This window comes from Chionomys nivalis, chromosome 17 (assembly GCF_950005125.1).
Source record: "Chionomys nivalis chromosome 17, mChiNiv1.1, whole genome shotgun sequence".
In the NCBI taxonomy this organism is placed as follows: Eukaryota; Metazoa; Chordata; class Mammalia; order Rodentia; family Cricetidae; genus Chionomys; species Chionomys nivalis.
Genome location: NC_080102.1, coordinates 32,851,876 through 32,878,101, shown reverse-complemented (window position 1 = coordinate 32,878,101; position 26,226 = coordinate 32,851,876). Strand labels below are relative to the sequence as shown.

Below are 26,226 nucleotides of genomic sequence, written 5' to 3'. Positions count from 1 at the left end.
AGCAGACACCCCCGCAGTCTAGAGGCCCAGCTACTTGTTAGAAGGGGATGAGAGCTGAGGGTGGGACTTGTCAGACCAGACTTAGGACTGTGCAGAGGACAGTCCTGGCGCACGAGCAGAGTTGCCCTCAGGGTCTCACGTGTTACTGGAATGTCACCTGCAGTGTTGTTCTGTTTCACATGTAGGGACAATGAGACGTTGTCTTCCTTTTTAAAAAAGAAACTGAATTCAAACTTGTTGTGGAAAAAATACAATGCTTTCCTACACTTTCTAGTCCTTAGATTTATTTTTACTAAAGTCACTAAAAAAAGACGAAGTCTATTAAAAGAAACCAAGGTCTCCTATTATATCTTCAAAAGATAAAGAATCCATCCATCTTCCTTTTTCCATCTATAGGGAGAAGAGAGAGATCTCTGTCCTCCTCTTCCTCAGTCAACATAGCTCCCCCCCCCCCCATGTGGACACTGTGTATGTTCCCAGTCCCCACCCACCAGCAGACTTTAGTGAGATACACGGCTACTGACAGGTGAGCCCCAGCCATGATCAGAGCCCGGATCTCTCAGGCAAGTCCAGGGACAGTTTCTTCCATGACGTGATCAGTCGAATAGAATGGTCCATAGGCAGGATAAAAGGCTGTGGGCTAAAGAAGAAAGGAGGAAGCGATGGCACTCAGGGTAAAGGCAGATGTGTGGCTGGCAAGACCCTGGCAGTGCCTGCGCAAGACAAGGGCACTGGGCACCACAGCAACCCTGGCTCCCAACACACTGCAGCCCTTTGAAGCCATCCCGCAGTACTCCAGAAACAGGTGGCTGAAGATGATACAGATCCTGAGGGAGCAGGGCCAAGAGAACCTGCACCTGGAGATGCATCAGGCCTTCCAGGAGCTGGGGCCCATTTTCAGGTAAGGGCCTTCCTGACCCTTAGCTGAGCTCAGACAGAGCTTCCTGGGCCCCTGGTTGCTCAGGCTCTGCAGGGTATGAGGGGCTGCACTCCCCAGTAGGCACCAGGCACTCTCTCCTTAGGGAGACAGGGAAGGAACGCAGGAGGTTATGGACCTGACTCATGGAGACCATGGTTCTCCACATGGACAGAGAAAGGCACTGCTCATGGCTGAGAGGACAGAGTGTCAGGAGTGCTGAAGTGGAGAGAAGTCAGTCAGACAGTGGGAGGAGCCCTCCTGGGGGGAAAGCCAGGGCTAGGGGAGGCTGAGGTGAGGAAGCACACAGACAGGGCTGGATTCTGTAGGGTCCTGAGGTGGAGGACATTCCCCCCACAGGAAGGCACTGTTCTTCACCCCATAGGTACAGCATAGGAAGAACACAGGTTGTATCTGTGATGCTGCCGGAGGACGCTGAGAAGCTGCACCAGGTGGAGAGTACGCACCCTCGTCGGATGCACCTGGAACCCTGGGTGGCCCACAGAGAACACCGTGGCCTGAGATGTGGCGTGTTCTTGCTGTGAGTGGACATTGGTCATGAGGAGGGAGGTGAGATTGGTAGCCCAGACACAGGTTGCAGCTCCTACTTGGGTGTGGAGACCAATCACTGCCAAGCATGGGTTGGTACCATGCTATGTAGATCCTGGGCCTGGGGAGAAGGGAGGTGGCAGAGGAATGCCTCCTGCCCCAAACTCCTGCTCTGAATAGACTTTTTCAGGCTATGGTTCTCCCTCCTACCAGTTTCAAAGTTGGCCCAGAAAGGGGAGCCCCTGGCTGAGGGCCAAAGACATCTTTAGCTACAGCTTGATGTTTGTCAATGCAGTTTCCCTTTGGTAGGGGCAGTTTCACTCACAGATTTGAGGTAGGCAGTGGAGAACAGGAAGTTGGAGCTCCTATGGACTCAAAATCAAACATCTCCTGAGTAAGAGAGCATTCCCCCCTGCAGCAGGGTCCATACTTGGAGAGCTAAGCAGGGGTTTCCGGTGCTTGGGGTGGATAGGCTGCCAAGAGGCCACTAGTGGGCATGGGGAAGCCTACAGGAGAAAGTCAGGCTGCACACAGGCACACCAGTCCATGTCAGAGTGAATCCTTTCGTTAATAAGATAGCTTTGGGAGGTGGGCATGCTGGTTAGGCCCTTAATTGAGGGAATCTGGCAGGGAGGCCAGATGCAAATGGCAGCTGAGGGCGAAGTGTGAGCATGTACCCCTGAGAAATCAGGGAGCCTGTGTGTGTGTGTGCATGTATGCCCCTGCGTACATTCTTGCATGTGTGTATGTGACCATGTGTTTTTTCTAGATATGAAAGTGTGTGCTGTCTGAATCTGTGACTCTCTGTGTGTATTTGCATCTTTGTGCATGGCTGTTGTCTTAGTTTTGGGCACACAGGGACTAAGGTGTCCACACGTGTTTTTGAGGTCCTGTGTGGGCACGTGTACATGTACATGTGCATGTGGTCACTGGCAGTTGTTGTGGGTTTTAGAACACCAATGGACAGGCCTTCTGCATGTGTGGCGCAGGAGGCAAACTCCTGCTGTCATTCATTGAAGAATCTCCATGGGAACCCTGTGTCCTGGGCTGTGGTGTGTGCATGTTGTAAGTGGTCCTCTGCTGTGCTTCCTGCCCTAGGGAGGATGGGATCCCTTAGCTGAGACAGGCAGGTGCTGATGACTCAGAGAGTACACACTCCACAGTGCTGACAGGGTGGGTAAACTCAGCCAGGGCTTCTCCTCTGTGGGGAGGTGGTATAGGTCAGGTGGGCAGAGCTTGACAGCCCAGCCTCCTTTCTGCATGGGTGTGGCTATGCCAAGTCCACCTTAGACTTAGTGACCTCTGTCCAACACACGGAAACTATGTTGGAAGAAAGAAGTGGAGACAGTACTTGCTGAGCCTGCTTCTGAGCCTGCAACCCCTCTGCCCCAATTTCTCTGAGGGGCAGAAAGATGGGCACAGCCTGGGCCAGGCCTTTTCTGGGAGGTGTCTATACCTCTACTCTGTGCTCTGCAGAAATGGGCCTGAATGGCACTTTAACCGACTGAGGCTGAACCCAAATGTGCTGTCACCAAAGGCTGTTCAAAAGTTTGTTCCCATGGTGGACATGGTAGCAAGGGACTTCTTGGAGGCCCTGAAAAAGAGGGTGTTTCAGAATGCTCGAGGGAGCCTCACCATGGATGCCCAACAAAGCCTCTTCAACTACTCAATAGAAGGTATGTGGCCCGGGGAAGGCCCCAAATTAAGGCTGTTAGGGAGGGGGTTGTGCAGTTTTGAGTCCAGGAACTGCCTTGTCTCAGGGATATCATTTTTTTTTTTTATTTATGCAGCCAGCAACTTTGTTCTTTTTGGGGAGCGACTGGGCCTCCTTGGCCACGACCTGAGCCCTGGCAGCCTGAAGTTCATCCATGCCTTGCATTCCATGTTCAAGACCACCACACAGCTCATGTTTTTACCCAGGAGCCTGACTCGCTGGACAAGCACCCAGGTGTGGAAAGAACATTTTGAGGCCTGGGATGTCATCTCTGAGTACGGTGAGGGTCACTGACCTGCGCAGTGCCATGGGGCAGGGACAACGGTCAGTTAATTGCCATTCCCCTTTACTTGTGGTTACTTTGGGATCGTCTCAAATGACGGTGACTGCTGCTTCCTGTACTTTTAACACGTTCTCTCCAATCCTATGGCTGAACTGACCCAGAGATAGTGGGAGAAGATCAGGCATTGCCACGGGTCATGGGGGCGGGGTGCACATCGGGAAAGTGGGAGCTGCCCTTTCTCAAGCTCCCATCTCACATCTCCAGCCAACAGATGTATCCGGAAGGTGCATCAGGAGCTAAGACTTGGCAACCCTCAGACCTACAGCGGCATCGTGGCAGAACTGATAGCCCAGGGAGCTTTGTCTCTCGATGCCATCAGAGCCAACTCTATTGAGCTCACCGCTGGGAGTGTAGACACGGTCAGACCATCCTGTGGGAATCCCCTGTGACTCCCTGTCTGTGTATCTCCCAAAGCATTTCCTAGGAACTGAATTCCCAGGTTATTTTTGCCAGGAGCCTGTTGCCCTTGACTGTAGGCTGCACCCAGAGGTGCAGGAAGAGAGATCTTCAGGTGAAAATACAGGAGCAGTGCAGAGAACAAGGGAGCTTAAGACAGGGGACCCTTCAGGGCAGAACCATTTGCAGGGAGCATCACAAAACTCATGGGGGTGGCAGACTGTCTAAGGTAAGAGACAGGAAGACAGATGAGGCCATCAGGGGTGAGGGCCCCATCAGGAAGGGCCATGGATCAGGCCATAGATCAGATGAACCCAAAGTCAATAAGCTGATGACATCAGCAAGAGACTGGAGACTGCTTCTGTGGACTGAGCCATAAAGAGAAATTCTGGACATAGGCGCTTAGGGCTCACTCTGGGGCGTCTCACTGATGGAGGGAGGAGGTAGCGTGGGGAACTAGGACCCATTTCAGGCTTGAGCAGTGAGGTCAGTGCTGAGGGGTCTATGGATGACCATCAGGCACTGGGAAAGGTAGATGTGAGTGGCAGTGTCTGTCCCTAAGTGACACTGAAGGTCTACCCCAGTACCAGAGCGGGTTGTAAGCAGCAGACCCTGCAGGTGCTGAGAAGGTGGCCAGGACTGGGATGTCTGTGGCTTGCCCCTCAGGATTTAGGGTCATGGTTCCCAGAGTCATACCCTGCACAGAGAGGGGCACTCTTTTGTAGTAGGGGTTCTCTTTGTAGACGACAAGGGACAGTGACGGAGACTTCTGTGGCTCCTGCAGACAGCCTTCCCCTTGGTAATGACTCTCTTTGAGCTGGCGAGGAACCCAGATGTTCAGCAGGCCATTCGGCAGGAGAGCCTGGCAGCTGAGGCCAGCATCGCTGCAGATCCTCAGAGAGCTATGACAGATCTGCCCCTGTTGCGGGCTGCCCTTAAAGAGACCTTGAGGTAGGTGCTGGCTGCCCATTCCCTGCTGTTCTGTTCCCTGTCTTTTCTGGGGCTGAGGGCACCCATGTTCTCTGCTCTTCTTCCTGTGGCTGGACGCTGTTGCTCCTCTGGAGGTTGGCTGGGGGGGAGGGGGGGAAGATCTGAGGGAGGGAGGTGCAGATGTGGACAGAAGTCCTCCAGAGCTGAGGCCTCTCCTGTTGCTCCCCCACCTTTAGGCTCTATCCTGTTGGTGGCTTTTTGGAGAGAATTCTAAGCTCGGACCTGGCGCTTCATAATTACCATGTCCCTGCTGGGGTGAGTGATCCTCATACAGCCACCAATTGCCCTGTTCTGCACCTTCCCAAAGAGGCAGCTGACCTTGCCCTTGGCGTCTGCCCACAGACATTGGTCCTGCTCTACCTCTACTCCCTGGGCCGAAACCCTTCAGTATTCCCGAGGCCCGAGCGCTACATGCCCCAGCGCTGGCTGGAGAGGAAAAGGAGTTTCCAGCACTTGTCTTTCGGCTTTGGGGTGCGCCAGTGTCTGGGGAAGCGCCTGGCACAGGTGGAGATGCTGCTCCTGCTGCACCACGTGAGCAGCTCTGGGCGGGGCCTGTGGGATGGGGGTGCTAATGGGCAGGATTTGTATTAAAAACATAGGCCTTCAGGGTCTGTCTGGGCTTCCAGTGCTCTGTTGAGGAGGCCAGAGGGAGCGTCTCCTCCCTACCTTGTGTTCCAGGTGCTAAAATCCTTCCGGGTGGAGACACTGAGGCAAGAGGATGTGCAGATGGTCTATCGCTTCGTTTTGATGCCCAGCTCCAGCCCCCTCCTCACTTTCCGGCCTGTCAGCTAGTCACCTTTGCCCCTGGGGTCCCAGTCGGGCCACCAGCCTACCTCTGTCCCGACAGGCGAGGTGACACTTCTTTGCCAACGGGTTGTTGTTTTGGGGCCACACTGTCAACATTAAGCACTTGTGCAAGGGTCGCAGCTAAAGACCTCCAAGGTCAGGGACTGCAAGGCCTGGAAAGGGACAACAAGCAGTCCCTGCTGTGTGATTGTTCTGTCCCTTTCCAGCAGTCACTCCAGGCACCAATGACCTTCAAGGGCCTCAGAATAAAGCCAGAAGACACTCCCTTTCTTATGTTCCCATTATTATGACACGAACCACAAAAATACATCCCACCTTTTCACACACACACACACACGCACACACTCACACACACACGGGTTTGAAGGCGGATAGATTATGTGTAGATATAGATGTATAGATACCGATAGACAGATAACTAGGTATCTCTGTGTTTTGGCTCAAGTTAGCTTGACAACGGAGTCAGAATATACAAACTGGTGACTCGGTAAAGCATATATAAGCCTATGCACTCGCTAAGGACAGGGTAGTGGTGAGATCAGAGATGCAGGCAAGAGGACTTGCTGGAGCCCCGAGAAAGAGTGAAATCTCTACTGGGATGGTTGTCTTTTTTCCAGGAGGTCAAGCTGCTGACTGACTTGGGTCAGTGTCCCCTGGACAAAACTTCCATCTCCTGAATTGTGAAAGTGGCTCAGAACACAAGGCTCTGGGGGTTTCCTTTCAGATGTGAGGGTTTAGGGGGAAAAGCTTTGTCCAAGAGCAGCTATTTCCTAGGCTCTCCTGTTCTCAGTACTAAAGTGTGTCTGCCTGAGTTTTGTGTGCCAATCTCCAAAGTTCACGGCCTTTGAGTGTGGGTCACTGTGGAGACAGGACCTTTAACCAGGTAATTTCTATGAAATGAGGCTACTGGGCTGTGCCTCATCCAATGCCCCAGCTCCCTGCCCCCACCCTCGTAAGAGAGTGAGGTCACACGTGGGCAGAGATAGCCTCTACATGGAAGACAAGAAGCTGACTTTCTGCAAGCCATGGAAAGAAGTTGGGGAATTCCTGCTCTGTCAGCTCCTTCACTCTCTTCCACTTGGTTGTGGAAAGTAACTTCTGTTGTTGAAGTCTTTCTCCATGACTGTCAGGGTCAAGTAGCAGGACTCTGCTAAACAGAAAGCACCTGTGGCTAATAGTCCCCTAACACCAAGGAAAAGTGTCTAGGTCATAACACAATTGTGGGGTGGTGAGATTTTACAGGATATAGATCAATGGAAGGAAGTCCAGGCTTTAGGGGTGTGTTCTTAAAGGGGCTGTTAGGATCTGGGGGCTCAGGTCTTCCATTTCCTGAGAGTCACAAGGTGAGCCGCCTCCTCTGCCTGCCCTGTGCTTGTGACATATTATCTCATTGCAGGCTCGAAGCAATTGGCCTGTATGTTGTAATGATTCAATCTTTAGTATCAATATTATTTAAATTAGTGCACCGATGTTGGCTCCATTGTGATATTCTCATACGTGTGTTCTTCATGATGGCTGATCTTGACTTGCACTTCTAGATATGGCTCTGGACCTGGGAAAGCCTCAGGACTTCACAAAGCTCTGAGGTTAAAAAGCCCTGCATTTAAGAGAGTGACAAGAATGTTGTTTGTCCATACTGAATTTACTCAGACAAACATTACAAATTCTTTTCCTTCACAGTTGCCCAAAATACCCCTTAGTAATAAAGTAGCCAAGGAAGTGAAAAGAGACAATAAAAAATACAAAAAAAATGCTGAACAAGACCCAATGTTGCTGAAGTGTGTTGAGTTTCTCTTTGAGTGTTGATTTTGCCGCTTACTAAGTGTTACCATGTTGTAGGGCTGTGTTTTAATTTCGTTTTGGGTCAAGGCATTTTCTGACTCCCCAGCTCCTACTGAACTATGGTGTCCAGTATGTGTTTACTATGTTGTTTACGTTCGAAAATTTCCATTCTTACTTGTAGCTTTTACTTCAAACCTTGTCTTCCTTTGTGTCTATAAAAGAGGTGTCATTTAGGGACTGGTGTTCTTGATCTTGTACTGTGCAGCCTCTGGAGCTGTCATCCACAGAGGTCTAGTTTATGTCTCCTGGGCTGTGCATTTTGTGAGGCAGCTTATACAGGCTACTGCACTGACTGACATGCATGCCATGTCGTCAGGGAGCAGAAACCAAAAACAGTCGTTACTCTTCACCTCTTGTCGTCTGAGCACCAGTCCACAGCTCCTTACACCATAGTCAGTCTCTACATAAAACTGCTTCAAGCTCCTACTTCTGCAGAGCAATCGGGTAGTGACACAGCTCTTGCTTTACGAACAGAAATATAGCAAATGAAAAACACCTGTAGGATCACAAGGAACCGACTGATGGCTGTAGAGACAATCTAGAGACCGTAAGGAACGAAAAATAGAGCCACACATTTTATAAGCCCTATATCCTCATGTAAGACATACATCTCCTGAAGTGTCCCAGCCTCCAAAGACAGCCACCAAGTAGGGAGTGTTCAACCAACTCAATTAGCAAGAAAACAAATGACAGGTTCAGCAAATGGGCCAAGGACTTGAAGAGATATCCTTAAAAGAAGACACACAGATGACAGTGGGTACACGAAAGATGCTCAGCTCCACCAGTCATCCAATTCAATCCACCGTGAGAAACACCTGATGCTCATGAGAGTGACAATTATAAAGAAGAGAAAGATCCCAGGCACCGAGAAGGGAGGAGGGAAAGTGGACATCTGTGCATTGTTGGTGGGAAAGTAAATTGGCATACCCACAGGGAAGAGCAGAGGGACCTCGGAAATCAAGTCTGGAGCCCTCACACGTGCCCAGTTAACACCCAAAGGAAACAATTTTTATTTCAAAGAGAGCTCTCCCTTTGCTGTAAATAGCACTGTCTCAGCAGAGCACTCAAATTAGCGAGGAAAGAAAACAGTCCAAGCTGGGTGGTGGTGGTGCGTGCCTTTAATCCCAGCAGAGCAGATTTCTGTGAGTTCGAGGCCAGCCTGTTCTACAGAGTGAGTTCCAGGACAGCCAGAGCTGTGACACAGAGAAACCCTGTCTCAAAAAACCAAAAGCAAAAACAAAAACAAGAAAACAAAAGTCAAAGAAAACAAAACCCCCCTCCCAAGAAAGAAAGAAAGAAACAGAAAAAGAAAACAAAACAGTCCATCGATAAGGGAACACCCCTTGCCTTGCACAAAGAGGAGAAGGAAGCATGGCATTGACATCAGCACTGAAGGACCCAGAGGGTGTTATGTTAAGTAAAGCAAATGATGCTCAGGGACAGACACCAAGGATGTGGGACGTCCTTCCATACGCTACGAATATGTGTTGCTTTTATTGGTTGCTGAATAAAGCTGTTTGGCCTATGACAGGGCAGGAAGTAGCTAGACTGGAAATCTAAACAGATAGAGGAAGAAGGAGGGTGGAGTGGAAGAGATGTGATGTAGCTGTCAAAGGAGAAAGATGCCAGAACATTACCAGTAAGCCACGGCCACACATGGATTAGTAGAAATGTGTTAATTTAAGTTGTAATTTAGCTAATAATAAGCCTGAGCAAATTTGGCCATATAGTTTGTAATTATATTAAGTCTCTGAGTGTTCATTTGGGAACTGGTGGGCGGAAGAGAAACCTCCATTTACACACTAAAAGTGGGCATATAAGTAGGTGAGCTAAGCAAAGCTCTGCTCACAAAAGCAGAAAGTAGAAAGACAGTAGTAACAATTGGTTGGGGCCTCAAGACAAAGTAACAGTTGGCCAAAGGCACATAAAGTCAGTCAGCAGAGAGAATAGGTTCTAGAGACTTACCGAGCATCATGGTGGGACCATTGTCAACATGTGTTGTGTTGATGTTTACAAACTGCCGAAAGATCAGACTAACTTCTCACCACCAAAATAGCTGCTTGTGAGCTAAGTACGAATATTAGCCACTTTTTCTTAATACTTTTTATCAGAAAATCTGGTAAAAGCAACTTGAGGGAAGGGAAATTATTTCCGTTCATGGTCTGAACATTGTGTTGGCTTCATTCTTGCTGCTGTGATGAAACACCCTGACCGAAAACCAAAACAATAACTAATAAAGGGATTCATTTTAGTTTAGAATTCCAGGTTACAGTCCCATTACTGTGGGGAAGTAAAGGCAGGAACTTCAAACTGCTGGTCCCATCACATCCACAGTCAAGGTCAGAGAGACACAAATGCACACACGTGTTGTAATAGGAGTGGCGGGCTAAGTTCCTGGCACCGGGCTGCCCGCATGGCTAGCTTTATACCCAAAATAATTACACGGAAATTGTATTCTTTTAAACACTGCTTGGCCCATTAGTTCCAGCCTCTTATTGGCTAATTCTCACATCTTTAATTAACCCATTTCTAATATTCTGTGTAGCACCACAAGCTGGCTTACCAGGAAAGATCTTAACCTGCGTCTGTCTGGAGTGAGAGAATCATGGTGACTGCTTGACTCGGCTTCTTTCTCCCAGCATTCTGTTCTGTCTACTCCACCCACCTAAGGGTTGGCCTATCAAATGGGCCAAGGCAGCTTCTTTATTAATTAACCAACGAAAGCAACAGATTAGAAAGAAATCACTCCCACATCATTTCCCCTTTTTCTGTTTAAACAAAAAAGGAAGGCTTTCATTTTAACATAATAAAATTACATATAGCAAAACAGTTATAAAGCAAGAATTACAGTTACAATATTTATATCTATTTTCTTTTATCATAACTAAGGAAAACTATAACTATTTATTTATTCTTCAACTCCATCAAAGACTCCAGAAGGATATAATATTACCTAAGCAAACAAGAAATAAGTAACTTCCAAACTCTAGAAATGACAGAGACATCTCACTGCCTGGACAGTCATCCAAAGTTCCTCTGTACCACTGGGGCATCCATCTTCGGCCTACAGGCCCATAGTATCCAGAGACATTTCCATGAAGCAGGAAATTTTAAAGACAGTCAGTCACTATCTGCTGTGTCCTGCAGAATGTCTCGCAGACTCTTTCATGAATCAGGAACCCCAAAAGACCATCTCACCTTTAGGTAAGTTCAGTAGTCCTCTCTCTGTGGGTTCTTTGTGTCTAGTTTATGCATCAGTCCAGGCAAGAGCAGTTTCTTGCCCAAATGGCTATCAAACTCCATAAGGTGCCTTTTTCGATGCCCATCTTCCTCTTGAAGTAGATTGGTGCTGCCAGGAACAGACGTGTTTCATTGTCATGAAAAGCCCTAAGTTATTAAAACATTAAATGCCATATTCTGTAGTCTTTGAAAGATATGAAGAATACCTATCTTACTGAAATATATCTCTATATATCTAGAAAATCTAACTAACATGATTACAAGCTTGACTATTGATGATTATCCATTAGCAACCTATATTTCCTAATTATACATTACATTCTTTTTTTATTTTTATTTTCGAGACAGGGTTTCTCCGTAGCTTTTTTGTTTTGTTTTGTTTTGTTTTTTTGTTTTTTTTGTTCCTGTCCTGGAACTAGCTCTTCTAGACCAGGCTGGCCTCGAACTCACAGAGATCTGCCTGCCTCTGCCTCCAGAGTGCTGGGATTAAAGGCGTGCGCCATCACCGCCCGGCCTTATATATTACATTCTTAAATGAACTACACAATCACAATACCTTAATCAAGATCAGAAATACATATACATATAACAAAATTGACCTTAAAATCCATACCAATGCAAATTATTCATATCTATATCATATCCCCCTTTAAATGTAAAAGAACATTTATAAACAATATTTGGGAACATGGGCACAGTTTTTTCTCTCCAAACTGCTTCCTGCTGAATGGGAGCGCTGTTATTCAGGTCTTTTATGGGATAACCTGTCTGCTAGGTTCATCTCAGTCGGCAGTTGAGCAAAGTAATTTTTTGAGGGTGTTCACAGCAACTTTTCAGGAGGGCGTGGTCTATCATACCATATTGGGATAGAAGCGATCCACGGGGTCTCATCCTCTGTGAAAACAAAAGAAGACCCTCTCCAAAGCATCATATCCTTAGTCCCAAATTCTGAAATCATAATACCCTTATATCCATTCTGGTTTAACTTGGCAGCCCATGTAATGAAATGTCTCTCTGTACTTAGCTCCTTTACAGTCAAAAAATTTAAAGAAAACACAATGTACATAATCCAGACTCTCTGTGAATTTTTCATTTTTACGTGGCTCATTTTCCTTTATTTCTTTTAATCTATAACTGTACTCTGTCCCTTTAAAGACTTTACCCTTTTTTTTCCAGGGCATTAATTTTTTTTCTCTCTCTATCTTTTTTTCTTTTCTCTCCAAAGCCTATGTCTGAATCTGTCCTATTGTGAATCTGTAATTTTTTTACTATCAAGAAGCATTTCTTAAAAAGTTAAGCACTTCTTAAAACTTAAGTTGTACCATGTAGGGGTAATATGGTACTGCCTGTTTACTGCCAGTCTAAACTTTAACTGCGCTGTTGTTATGGTAATTACGATCGTTACTGCCTGAGGTTCAGCACAGACCAGCATAGTGGAGTGGAGCCGGAGCCGCTCCTGCCTCAGAGCCATTTGGTGCCCCTGAGCCGCTCACAGTTCCAGGCACACAGCAGTTCACATTGCCATCAAACAAGCCATAGCACTTTACTTCAAATGCTCCATTCAAAAGCTCTGTCTCCCGCAGGAGCCAGGCAGAGATCACAATGGTGGCACAGCCCAGAAAGCCGGCATTTTAAAACAGCCAGTTTTTTCCTGCTGCTGAGTCAGGAAAATTTCTTTGTGGCAAGCCACCCACAAACAGCCAAAAGCTGTGTTAAATTCTCTCTCCCCATTTTTTTAAAAGCCCTCTCAGGTTTTTAAGTGGATTTAGTCCATCACGTTGAAGCACCACTCAAGAAATCACTTCCACATCACACACGCTCACTTGCTTGCTTTGCTTGAGATAATTTTATTTTTTCCACTTTTATAACAGTGCTGGACTCCCTGTCTAGGTAATGGTCCTCCCCACAGTGGGTTGGGTCTTCTCACATCAATGAATTTAATAAAGACCTCACTCATAGACACGCCCACAACCAAATGCAGACAATCTCCCATGGAGACCCCCTTTCCAGGTGAGTCTAGATTGTGTCAAGTTAACAAGTAAAGACCAGCTGTCCCAAGGGACAAAGTTCATTGTGGCAGGGAAGGCACAGGGCTAGCCGATTCCATGCTGGCAGGAGTTTGAGGCCTGGATTTCTCACCCCTTTGTATCTTGATGGAACAGGAGACAGAAAACATGGGTAAAACATTGATAGGCCAGACTATAAATCTTAAGGCTTTTTCTCCAGAGATCCTCTTTCTCCTGATAGGCCTTATCTTCTCAGCATTCTACAACTTCCAAATCCAGAGCCATCAGTTTGGGGTCAAGCATTCAAATACATGAGCCTGTGGGGACATTTCACAGACAAACCATTGCACTCTGTCCCTGACCCCAGTAAGCCTATAGCTACCTCACAATCCAAAGTTTTTCCAGTTCACTTTAAAAGTCCCCATGACTAAGTAGTTGCAACACTGTTCAAAAGTCTAAAGTCTCTTCTGGGGTCCAAGGCCATCTCTTAACTGTGAGTCCATATAAAAATAAGCACCAAATAATGCATTTCCTATCAGTCTTGCTCAGAGCGACTGTCTTCATTCTAAAGGGGAGAAATAGGGCCTGCCCTAGTTTTATCTCTGCTGTGATAAAAACAGCCCAACAAAAAGCAGCTTAAGAGGGAAAGGGTTTGTATGGCTTACGATTCCAAGTTACACCCTTTTCACGTCATAGCCACAATCAAGAGCAGAAGCATGTGCCCGACTGTTCATTCTTGCTTTCTCTCAGCTTGGCTTCTTCACTTGTAGATAGATTAGGCTCTCTGCCTAGGGAATGGTACTGCCCACCGCAGCCTGGGTCTTCCCATATCAAGGAACTTAATTAAGACCTCTTCACCCACAGACATATCCACAGGTCAATCAACGCAGACAATCCCTCTTCTCAGCTAATCCTAGGTAGTGTCAAGTTGACAAATGAGCTAGCCATCACAGGGACACAGTACATGAGGATCACACCAAAACAAGACTGGACTCAGCAGGGTAAACATCAAATTCTTAAGTTCCACATTTGGTCAGAATCTTGAGCTCAAGATGGCACCATCAGGGCTCCGTAGGTTTGGCAAGCCCTCCATCTGTAGCTCTTTTGATTGCAGAACGTTTTCTCTATCGGCCGAGTTCTGCTCACAGCTGCAGCTCTTCTCGGCAGACCTGCACATTTCTGGCACCGCCAGCATTCTGAGCCCATTGCAGCTTAGGACTCTTCCCCACTGCTTCCTGCATGGCTATTTCAAGAGCTTCCCATTGTCTGGCCTCAGAAGTGGTCTGGAAGCTTGACACAAGCCTCTCTCACCCTCCCACGGGTGCATACTGCATCATGTAGATGAGGCCGGAGTTCTGCAGTTTGAGATACAGCCAAGGGCCCCTTCTAACACAGCCTCACTGATCTCTGAACATCTCCCTGTAGGAAACTGGCAAAAATTCCCTAGATGGACCTGCTGAAGAAGGATGCCCTGGGAGTTCTCTGTTAAGTTCCTTTCTTTTGGGTGGAAGCTTTCCAAATGAGTTTGCATTTTGTCCTGAGTCTCAGAAAAGACTGGATGTTTGCTGCGGGAGCTCCTCCTGCTCCTTCAGCCAATAGCGGTTGAGATACCAGCCCCCTGGGGGCGTGGTCTCTTTCTCTTTAAAAAGCAGCTTCAGCCCTCTACACGCACGAGCTCTCTCTCTCTTGCTCCAGCGGCTAGACTCCTTTCCTGGCTGTCGTGTAGGAAGGTGTTCTGTAAGTTTTTTCCTCTCAAATAAATAAACCTTTAAATCCAAACTGGTGTGCAATTGTTTCGTGCTTTAGATGTTTAAGCTCCCCAAGAGTGGGGGTCTTAGCTTCTAGATGCCGTCCCTCTTATTCAAGTGCAAGTGTGTGGGTTCTCCTTATGTGTCAATCTCTCTAACAGCACACCGCTGACCTCGTCTCTGCTGTGAACAGCATTAACTCCATTTATACCCCTTTCTTTGCCAAACCTCAAATTTTCACATCTTTCTGCTGTAAATCTAAGTGCAGTGAGCAACCCGCCCCAAGCTCAGTGTTGTGCTGTCTTGAAATTGCTTCACCAGACAACTTAGTCTATGACTTTTGCTGTGGCCACATTCAAATTTCCATGGCATGGGTGGAATGCCACCAGATGCTTCCTAGACTCTAACACAATAGTCTAAACCCATTTGCAACAAAGTCCTTGCTCTCCTCTAGAGCCCCACAGGCCTGGACTTCACTGCCCTAAGACAAGAGAATGAGACAGGTTTTCTTTTAAGATTCTACAGAAGTGAGTGTCAGGGTGGAGAGAAAGTAAAAGCGACAGGCATGAAACTGTGCTTCCCATAGTCCCTAAACTAAAATCTATCCCTACTGTCTCCCCCACCCCACCCCCAGGCTTGTACTCCAGAGAGTTACAATCTTCCCATATTGAGCTAGCACAGCTTACTGCCCAAAATTCCCATCTTCCTGTCTTCCTGGAGCTCAAGATTCCCCTCTCCCCTTTTTTTAGGATACATGTGAAGGCGTAAGTCACAAACAATCCCACACCAGTTTGGAATTATGACCAATAGAGAAGCTATTTATTTAAAAGGAAAAAACTTACAGATCACTGTCCCAGACAACAGCCCTCTGCTCAATCAGGAAGGGAGCCTAGTCGCCGGAAGAGGAGCTGGAAGCCAGAGCAAGTGCGGAGGGAAGTGGCCGCTTTTTTAAAGGGAGAGAGACCACACCCCAGTGGGCTGGTATCTCAGTGGCTATTGGCTGAAGGAGCAGAAGGAGCTCTCGCAACACCTCCCCCTTTTGTTTAAGTAAGAGAGTTCTAAACTTACTATGAAATTATATACAATAAGTACAAATATCCTATTCTAACTAGCTTAAGTCTTGTATAATAAATAACTTGGCCAAGTCATCAACCCCATCCAAGATCTGAGAAGGGAAATAATGTTATGCAACAAATCACAGAGACAGCTATCTACCTGGGCAATCACCCAAGGTCACATTTGCAGCGTTGAAGCAACCAACTTTGGCTAAGGCCTAACATGACTGACATACCATTTTCAAAGGCAAGAAACTTGTCAAAACTATCTTACCCTGTCTTGGCAGGATATGACAGTCCTGTTTTATCCATTTACGGATACTCTGTATCTCTGTCAGTGGTTGAGGCATGGGCGTTTCTTTGCCCAAAGGCCAGTTCAGCCAAAAAGAAAGGCTCCAGGTGGAGTGTCTTTGGTGCTCAACATTCTCTCAGGAATAGATCAGTGTTGCCAGGAGCAATTGTGTCTCACTACCACGAAACTCTGAGTTAGATTAAAGGTCATTTCTGCAGCTCTTTGAAGAGGTTGAAGATTATCTGTCTATACTGAATATAATCTCTCTGTATCTAAAGAACCTGATTAGTCTAATTATAAATGACAAACATAGATGACTATTGATCTATATAATTCTCAATACCTATCTAACTTAAAGACTAAGACAATGAACAACTGTGCAATAAATGAGGACACTATGACCTCCAAATATAAACAATGCACAAATACACAATGCAATATGGTAAATATATATCAATATATAAACAATATATAAGTATCTTAATCGGAGGTAAAAATGCACAGTGCAATATGGTAAATTTATACAATATATATATATATCAATACAATATATATCAATACATAAAAATGTTTTAAACGGAGGTAGGATGCATGCATACAATAGTCAATATAATTTAACTTTGTATCAATATACAAGAATCGATATCAATATATTTGTCTAAAAACAGTAACTCACAATTACAAATCTATTAATCCATCATTCAATTATCTCTCTCTCTTTTTTTTTCACAAAGATCCCTGAGTTTATAAAATTCCTCCCCCAACCCTCAACCGTATACTAATTATAATCAACCCCTAAATGATGTCCCTAAACTCAAGGACAAACTTTACTGGGAGAGGGGATATCGTCCTCTAGAATTACTTCCAATTGTCATGGGGGCGACGTTCTTTCTGGGGGATCCTGTGAAAGTAAAATGATGGTTAAATTTCAAGATCAATGTCTTTTAAAATTGCAAATAGTCTCTGAGTATTTTGTGCAGGTCTGGCCAGAATGTTGTATAAGATGTGCACCGTTTCAGCTAACCAAGTTGGAACTGTCTTGTGCAGCTGGTACCCAAAACAGGTCTTGTAGTAGCGCTATCAGTATCATGACGTCATATCAACCAGGTGGAGTTGTTGTGGGGCCCCATCTTTTTCCTGGAAACTTCAAATGTCACTGCAGGAAAAACTCATTGTTCATTGTGAAAAACTTAAACATTAATCATATAGACATATATAGACATACATATATTTAATGAAAGGCATGGTTGATATATTCAATGAAAGATATGATAGATATGAAGAAAAGCAAAGATGTTTTCTAAACTCATATTTCTTTCTGTCCCATACCATGGCTCTTGACATGAGACAGAAACTCCAGAAACTCTGGGTTTTTGTCTTAACAACAGGCTTGGAATTAGAGAGGGACTGAGCCAGAGTCCATCTCCAAAACCAGCTCTATAAATTTAGAAATATGATTTTGTATATCTTAGATTTTTATACTTACAGAACCTATTTGGTTTTCTTGATAGTCCCTTTTGGAGAGTTATTTTTCTATTTGTCAACATTCTGAGAGGGTCCTACACCTTGCCTGGGCAAAACAGTAGAGCTGGCCCTGGTGATGCTGAGTGTGGGTGAGCCAGATATGAAGACCCGAAGGCAGGAGAACTGGCCTCACTCATCAATTCGGGTGGTATTGGGTGAGCTAGCCCAGGCAGTGCTGGAGAGCTTGTCCAGGTTTTGACAGTGAGGGGAACTAGTAGCTACCACCCAGCTCCAGAACCAGGTCTACGAGTTAGCCCACCCTAGCATCCACCTCATCTATGAACTGTTGGAACATGTGAAGGGGCTGAACCTCCAGTTCCAAAGCAGCAGGATCTCCATGACAACACCAAGATATTGAAGACGAACCCCAGTGAGAACCCATTATCAGCAGGGTAGCAGAAGCCAGAGGCCTTGAGCCAGACCAATGACGCCAATGAGTCATGGCAATGAACCCTTGTAAGAGATGAATGGACTCTGTATGGCTCAGCAGGCCCCACTTCAGCTTCCACAGTGATATTTCTCTCCTTTCCCTCCCCTTTTGGCATGCTATGTTTGGTCCCTGGTTTTTCTTTTAAATTTTGTTTTCGGGGGAGGTTGCAAGGGCAGAGGGAGGATGTAAGGGGTCGGGCAGATTAAGTGGGATGGGAATGCATGATGTGAAATTCACAAAGAATCAATAAAAGTTAGAAGTATTTAAAAAACCCCTTTCTGCATGGGAAATGTGTACATAAATATATGCACATAGATCTGTGGGGGAGAGGTCTGGCTCCGTGTGTGTGTGTGTGTGCACGTGCGTACACACAGGGTTTTGTACTAAACCTAGAATGTTCACATTTGACTGTAGACTGAAGCTCCGCCTGTTTTGACTACCAAATGTTGGCCTTTCCCGCTGATGGACCTTGCTTTTACGTGGTTTTCAGGGGTCTATACTCGGGTTGTCATGCTTGGCCAACTAAGCCATCCCTCTACCCAATGATAAATATATTTGTTAGTTCTCAGTCTGAAGAGATATGAGAAATTTTCAAAGAAGACATTTAAATGTGAGTCAGGACAGTGAGCAAAAATCCACCCTCCTTATCAGGCTAGTGATCCTCAAAGCAAAAATGAGGGTGACTCATTCAAGGCTCCACAATAAAGCACACTCTCTTCATCTGACTGCTCTCAGCTTGGGGAGGAGAAAGCGGGCTGTGCCCTCCAGTGGAAACTCTTCAAGTGTCCATGTAAACTCTGCACCTGACCTTAACGGCCACCCTCCTACAGGCATTGCAGAGACGGGCCCTGGAAGGAAGCCATTTCCTTCCTCTACCTCCAGCAGAGCCATCTGCCCTGAATAGAATTCGGGGTCAAGCCCAGGGACATATCCAGCAGCGACACCCTCAGTCTGCAGTTCGCGTCCTCAAGGCAGGATAAAAGGCCGTGGACTGAAGAGAGGAGGAAGCAATGGCGATGACACTCAAGGTAAAGGCAGATGTGTGGCTGGCAAGACCCTGGCAGTGCCTGCGTGGGACAAGGGCACTGGGCACCACAGCAACCCTGGCTCCCAACACACTGCAGCCCTTTGAAGCCATCCCGCAGTACTCCAGAAACAGGTGGCTGAAGATGATACAGATCCTGAGGGAGCAGGGCCAAGAGAACCTGCACCTGGAGATGCATCAGGCCTTCCAGGAGCTGGGGCCCATTTTCAGGTAAGGGCCTTCCTGACCCTTAGCTGAGCTCAGACAGAGCTTCCTGGGCCCCTGGTTGCTCAGGCTCTGCAGGGTATGAGGGGCTGCACTCCCCAGTAGGCACCAGGCACTCTCTCCTGAGGGAGACAGGGAAGGAACGCAGGAGGTTATGGACCTGACTCATGGAGACCGTGGTTCTCCACATGGACAGAGAAAGGCACTGCTCATGGCTGAGAGGACAGAGTGTCAGGAGTGCTGAAGTGGAGAGAAGTCAGTCAGACAGTGGGAGGAGCCCTCCTGGGGGGAGAGCCAGGGCTAGGGGAGGCTGAGGTGAGGAAGCACACAGACAGGGCTGGATTCTGTAGGGTCCTGAGGTGGAGGACATTCCCCCCACAGGAAGGCACTGTTCTTCACCCCATAGGTACAGCATAGGAAGAACACAGGTTGTGTCTGTGATGTTCCCGGAGGACGCTGAGAAGGTGTTTCAGGCAGACAGTACACAGCCCTGCCGCATGGTCTTGGAACCCTGGGTGGCCCACAGAGAACACCGTGGCCTGAGACGTGGCTTGTTTTTGCTGTGAGTGGACATTGGGAATGAGGAGGGAGGTGAGACTGTGGTTCTGAACACAGGATGCCAAACTGGCTGGGGTGAATGTGAAGACCAGTCACTGCCAAGCATAGATTGGTACCATGCCATGTAGTTTGTGAGTCTGGGGAGAAGACAAATAGGTTTGAGAGAAGCTATGATTCTTCATCCAGCACTTGCTCTGAGGTCTTTCCCGGAGTATGACTCTCTTTCCAATAGCGTGTAGCAATGCTCCTAGAAAGTGTGTGTGTGGGGGTGGGGATGGGGAGAGCCACTGACTCAGGGTTATAGACATCTGTCACATCCTGATGTCTAGCAAGGCAGATTTGCTTCCTTAGGAGTGCCTTCACTCACAGAGATCTGGGATAGACAGCCCTCAAGATGAAGAACAGGTAGGGGTGGAGAGCAGAAAGTTGGTGGCTCTTGTGGGCTCACAATCAAGCATTGAATGGTGTGGTGAGAGAGGGGAGAGATTCCTTCTGCAGCTGGGTGCACATCTGGAGAGGCGATGGGGGCTTCTGGTGGCTTAGGCTACTTGAGCAGCAAAGGGGTTATTACTCTGGGAGTATAAAGGAAGTCAGACGGTGGACTGAGACCACACAAAGAGCAGTATTTTCTTAGTCATGGTTTAGAGAAATGAGTTCCTTGGAACCTTGACTGAAATCATCTGGAAGCAAGGAAATGCTCAACAGGCAGTGGGGCAGAGCCATATGTACATATATGTGCACGTGTCTTGCATCTGTATATTTGTGGTGTTTAATTTGTTAGTAATTACCCAAAAGTGTGATAATATGTCCTGATTTAAGACTTCACTCTCTGAATGACTGTGTATTTGCCTCACTGTGTGCAGCTGTTCTCTTAGGTTTATGCACACAGGGACTAAGGTGTCCACACGTATTTTTGAGGTCCTGTGTGGGCATGTGTGCAAGTACATGTGCATGTGGTCACTGGCAGTTGTTGTGGGTTTTAGAACACCAATGGACAGGCCTTCTGCATGTGTGGCGCAGGAGGCAAACTCCTGCTGTCATTCATTGGAGAATCTCCATTGGAACCCTGTGTCCTGGGCTGTGGTGTGTGCATGTTGTAAGTGGTCCTCTGCTATGCTTCCTGCCCTAGGGAGGATGGGATCTCTTAGCTGAGACAGGCAGGTGCTGAAGACTCAGAGAGCACACACTCCACAGTGCTGACAGGGTGGGTAAACTCAGCCAGGGCTTCTCCTCTGTGGGGAGGTGGTGTAGGTCAGGTGGGCAGAGCTTGACAGCCCAGCCTCCTTTCTGCATGGGTGTGGCTATGCCAAGTCCACCTTAGACTTAGTGACCTCTGTCCAACACACGGAAACTGTGTTGAAAGAAAGAAGTGGGGACAGGACTTGCCGAGCCTGCCACCCCTTTGCCCCAATTTCTCTGAGGGGCAGAAAGATGGGCACAGCCTGGGCCAGGCCTTTCCTGAGAGGTGTCCATACCTCTACTCTGTGCTCTGCAGAAATGGGCCTGAATGGCGCTTCAACCGACTGAGGCTGAACCCAAATATGCTGTCACCAAAGGCTGTTCAAAAGTTTGTCCCCATGGTGGACATGGCAGCAAGGGACTTCTTGGAGGCCCTGAAGAAGAAGATGCTGATGAATGCCCATGGAAGCTTCTCCATGGACTTTCAGTCCAGTGTGTTCAACTATACCATAGAAGGTGTGTGGCCTCGGGAAGGTTCCAGCTTGAGGGATATGGGGAAGGCAGAGGCCAAGAAGGAGGAAAGGGGAGATCACTGAGACCAGGGACTGCCTTGGTCAGCAATAATATTCTCTCTGCAGCCAGTCACTTTGTTATTTTTGGGGAGCGACTGGGCCTCCTTGGCCACGACCTGAACTCTGGCAGCCTGAAGTTCATCCACGCCTTGCATTCCATGTTCAAGACCACCACACAGCTCATGTTTTTACCCAGTGGCTTGACTCGCTGGACAAGCAGCCGGGTGTGGAAAGAGAACTTTGAGTCCTGGGATTTCATCACTGAGCATGGTGAGGGTCACTGACCTGGGCAGCACCATGGGACAGGGGGACAATGATCCCACGATTCCCATTCACATTCATGTCCTTCAAGGAGCGGTGGCCGCTTAAGACCCTTCTGTGGTTCCACAGTGAGTTTAGGATTGTGTGACCCAGCAAGGTGGCACACAAGCAGGGATACTGAGGTGCCAGGGACACGATAAGCTGGGACAATGAAGGAAAAACTATCCCAACATCATGACCACATGTTCTCTCTTCTTATTCAGTCATGAAATATGTCAAGAATGTGTATCAAGAGTCAGCAAAGGGTTGCCCACAGTCCTGGAGTGTCATATCAGAGCTGGTAGCAGAGGGTGCTCTGCCAATGGATGCCATCCTGGCCAATTCTCTGGAACTCATCGCTGGAAGTGTGGACACGGTCAGGATCCCACGGAGTATAATTCCACCGTGATGCTCCCTGGTGTTCCCCCAAAGGGCAGTTTCCTCCTCACCTGGGTCCCCCAATCTTGTTCCCTCATCATAGCCATTCCCCGCGAAGCCAATGAAATGTCCGAGTAAAGGGAAAGGAACCCTAGCTGGAGAGTTTGTAGAAAAGACCTGCACAACCAAGTCCAGGCACAAATCAGGTTAGAAAACCCACACAAGCAGCAGACTGCTCTCACTTCCTCCAATGCATGAGCATGCTGCGGGGCTAGGAGGGCAGCCCAGAGTGAGCAGAGTGAGCAGCCCAGAGTCCTCTGTTGAACTGTGGAGCAGACATTCCAGTCAGTGGGAGCTTGAGACAGATGGAAGGAAAGGCAAGGCAGATGAAGCGACAAACACCCAAGCTGCCTACTGACGGAGAAGGGGGAAGATCGCAGGTCGGCCTCTAGGAAACGTGGGTCCAGGTACAAGATTCCTGGCAGTCAAAGGACCCTTCTCTGAGAGACTGCTCTGGGCTAGGCTTCTTGTTAGGAATAGAGGCCTCAGGTTCTGGAGAAGGAAGAGTCCGTGACACTCCCACCATGGAGAGAGTAGTATTTGGGAGGGGATGAGGACCAGCACAGGGCTTGTGGGAGTGAGAAGCCAGAGCTGCAGGAACAGAGCAAACAGAGATCAGAGAGCCTATGAAAAGGAGTCTGAAAAGCCAGAGCTGTATGCACAGACAAGGCTTGGGGAGGCAGCAAGCTACCTGAAGCAGGGGACAGAGGGCCAGATGAGGCCAACAGGGATCTGGTCCCCATCACGAAGGGCCAATAAGACAACACAAAGAGCGGCTGATATGCCCAAGGTGGAAGCTGGAAGCAGACCAGTGACTTCAGGGAGACACCTAGGAGACTGTTTTTATGGGCCATACCAATGAAAAATGCATTCTGGATCTAGAAGCTTAGGGCTCACACCAGTCAGGAAGAGTCAGTGTGAAAAGCTGTGACCCTTTAGAGGTTTGGACAATAAAGCCAATCTCGAGGGGCATGTGGACAGCCAAAACAAATCAAGTGTTTGGGAAGGTAGATGTGGGTGGCACAGTTTCCTTTAGTGACACAGAGTCCATCTCAATGGGCACCAGATCAGATTGTGAGCACCCAACTCTGAAGGTGCTAAGGTGTTGGCCAGGACTGGGATTTCAAGGAATGTTACAGGAGGAGATCAGGGTCTGAGGGTCCTACATTGCTGTGGCCATGCACTTCTCTAGGAGAAAGGTATCTTCACAGTAGGGATGCCCTTTGGGAGGGTCAGGCTTGATATCCGAGATTGCTCTCTGGCTCCTGCAGACAGCAGTCCCCTTGGTAATGACTCTCTTTGAGCTGGCGCGGAACCCAGATGTTCAGCAGGCCATTCGGCAGGAGAGTCTGGCAGCTGAGGCCAGCATCGCTGCAGATCCTCAGAGAGCTATGACAGATCTGCCCCTGTTGCAGGCTGCCCTTAAAGAGACCTTGAGGTAGGTGCTGGCTGCCCATTCCCTGCTGTTCTGTTCCCTGTCTTTTCTGGGGCTGAGGCAGCCATGTTCTCTGCTCTTCTTCCCATGGCTGGACGCTGTTGCTCCTCTGGAGGTTGGCTGAGCGCCCTGGGGGAATCTGAGGGAGGGAGGTGCAGATGTGGACAGAAGTCCTCCAGAGCTGAGGCCTCTCCTGTTGCTTCCCCACCTGCAGGCTCTATCCTGTTGCTACCTCTTTGGAGAGAATTCTAAGCTCGGACCTGGCGCTTCATAATTACCATGTCCCTGCTGGGGTGAGTGATCCTCATACAGCCACCAATTGCCCTGTTCTGCACCTTCCCAAAGAGGCAGCTGACCTTGCCCTTGGCGTCTGCCCACAGACATTGGTCCTGCTCTACCTCTACTCCCTGGGCCGAAACCCTTCAGCATTTCCGAGGCCCGAGCGCTACATGCCCCAGCGCTGGCTGGAGAGGAAAAGGAGTTTCCAGAACTTGTCTTTCGGCTTTGGGGTGCGCCAGTGTCTGGGGAAGCGCCTGGCACAGGTGGAGATGCTGCTCCTGCTGCACCACGTGAGCAGCTCTGGGCGGGGCCTGTAGGATGGGGGAGGTCTCCATCTGCACCACGTGAGCAGTTCTGGGCGGGGCCTGTGGGATGCCGTGTAGGCTGGATGGGTAGCAGTGGTGAACTAAAACAGACCCTCAGAGTTTATCTGAGCCTGGGCTTGAGCACGCACAGAGCGCACACAGCGAGGGAAGGGCCTTAAGAATAAGGTGGATCAGGATGGGACCTGCCAGGCAGCGTGCGTAAACACTGCCCAGACAGGTCTTTAACGGTTGCTTGGTGGGTGGGTGGGTTGAGCAGGGCTAGGTGTGGTGCAGGAGGTCCTCTCTGCAGCATGGTGGCAGCACTGAGCAGTTTAGCAGGAGATGGACCAGTGCTCTGCCTCCCACCGTGCCCCCTTGTGTTCCAGGTGCTGAAATCCTTCAAGGTGGAGACAAAAGAACAATCAGATGTGCAGATGGTCTACCGCTTTGTTTTGATGCCCAGCCCCAGCCCCCTTCTCACTTTCCGGCCTGCCAGCTAGTCACATGGCCTGTTTTTGGTGTCTCAGGAGGCCAGCAGCTCCCTCCTGTTCCTTGGGACACTATGCCTGTGGCCATGGCTAGCTTCTAGGATCTGACAGACTGTGATTCAAAGCCAGGGAATGGCTCTGGAGGATTATTGTCCCTTCTTTGCCACCTCCTCCCCGCCACACCCAGCCTCCAACTGTGGGTCCATTCAATTGGGTCCATTTAATGGCTTTGCCTTCCTGTCTGGTCCCAAACATCCTTGTTACTCTCTTCCTGAACCCTCTCCTAAGTTTCTTTGTATTGTATGATTGTTGTACAAGAGGAACCCAGCATCAGAAAGGACATCTCATGTCAACAGTGAAAGCCCAGGAGATCACACGTGACACATTCTCACATGTGAAGAGAGACAGAACTGGCTGGCTGGGAAACTACTGTGCATATTGCACACCCCAGATGTCATGTGATATGGCTCAGAGCTCAGAGGGCACAGTGGATGCTCAGCAATCACCCTCTAGTCCAGTCCGTGCGCAGACCCTGAGGAAATGTCCTGGTAACATAAGGTTCAGAAATTGGTTTGCAGGTTTCTCTGGTCATCGCATGAGCACATATCTCAAGTCAGACTGAGTTGGGGCATTTGGAGCAGCAGTGTGGTACCCTTCAGCCCCTGTGTTCCTGGTCTTACAGACACCACTGGCCAAAGCACAGTGCAGGGAGGGAATGTGCCCAGGTCACAAGCATACCTAACCACACTCTCTTTGCCTCATTCCTTCTTAGCAGCCCTGATAAAATAGGAACTGTCTCTTATGAACAATAGAAATGGGTCTGTTTCTGCACTGAAAAAAAATCAACCCACCCACCAAGCAACCAAAATCCAACTGGTGAATAGGCAGAAAATGCTTATGACATATGACATTCAGTATAAGGCTTTAAAGTCCTCAATATAAAAATCACTTTAAGGGCTGGAGAGTTGGCTTAGTGGTTAAGAGCACTTGCTGCTTTTGCAGAGGATTTGGGTTTGGTTCCCAGCAACCATGCAAAGCAGCTTACAACAGCCTGCAACTGCAGCTCTCAAGGATATGACACCCCTTCTGGACTCCCTGGGCACCTGCCACAAGCATCTAAAGAAAGAAAGAAGAAAAGTCACTTTGAGAAGGAGAGAAAATGTCAAAATCCATGGTAAAACAGGAAAAATCTGTCAACACACACACACACACACACACACGAAATGCAGAGTAACCTCCAGCTCTTTCTCTCTGTAGTGGTTTCTCCCAGATGTGAAAGCATTCTACTCAGGAGGAAACACCATAAATAAATAAAAAATAAATAAAATAAAAATAAATAAAAAAGAAAACACCAGATGATTTCACATTCATTGATGTGCTGCAGAAAACTCCAACAGAGCCGAAGGATTCAGTCAGAAAGTGCACAGAAGAGAAGAGCCTAGGGACATCCACTGTACCACACACTGCACAAGGTGTCTTGGGTTTCTACCTAGGGGCAAAGCTAATGGCTGTTACTGGAAAAACTGGTGAAAAATAATTGTCTCCTTTGATTCAATTAATATCGCTCTATA

At 48.0% G+C, this 26,226-nt stretch overlaps 2 protein-coding genes across 5 annotated transcripts; both read left to right on the top strand.

Annotated features, from left to right (window-relative positions):
* The first annotated feature begins 662 nt into the window (after positions 1-662).
* LOC130888950 (cytochrome P450 11B2, mitochondrial) lies at positions 663-5,700 on the top strand. 2 transcript variants are annotated; one of them, XM_057792348.1, is made up of 9 exons: positions 663-901; positions 1,302-1,457; positions 2,942-3,141; positions 3,256-3,459; positions 3,727-3,881; positions 4,703-4,869; positions 5,085-5,163; positions 5,251-5,439; positions 5,587-5,700. In XM_057792348.1, the coding sequence occupies exons 1-9, from the start codon at positions 663-665 to the stop codon at positions 5,698-5,700; spliced, it is 1,503 nt and encodes a 500-aa protein (XP_057648331.1). The 2 variants fall into 2 exon arrangements, with proteins under 2 accessions (XP_057648331.1, XP_057648332.1); XM_057792349.1 differs by lacking the exon at positions 5,251-5,439.
* A 13,162-nt stretch (positions 5,701-18,862) lies between these two features.
* On the top strand, positions 18,863-24,667 carry LOC130888945 (cytochrome P450 11B1, mitochondrial-like). Of its 3 annotated transcripts, none has more exons than XM_057792342.1 (9): positions 18,863-19,107; positions 19,508-19,663; positions 21,155-21,354; positions 21,477-21,680; positions 21,935-22,086; positions 23,420-23,586; positions 23,798-23,876; positions 23,964-24,152; positions 24,554-24,667. In XM_057792342.1, exons 1-9 carry the CDS (start codon positions 18,863-18,865, stop codon positions 24,665-24,667), a joined length of 1,506 nt encoding a protein of 501 aa, XP_057648325.1. The 3 variants fall into 3 exon arrangements, with proteins under 3 accessions (XP_057648325.1, XP_057648324.1, XP_057648326.1); XM_057792341.1 differs by having other exon boundaries at positions 18,869-19,107; positions 21,477-21,686; XM_057792343.1 differs by lacking the exon at positions 23,964-24,152 and having other exon boundaries at positions 18,869-19,107; positions 21,477-21,686.
* The last annotated feature ends 1,559 nt before the right edge of the window (positions 24,668-26,226 follow it).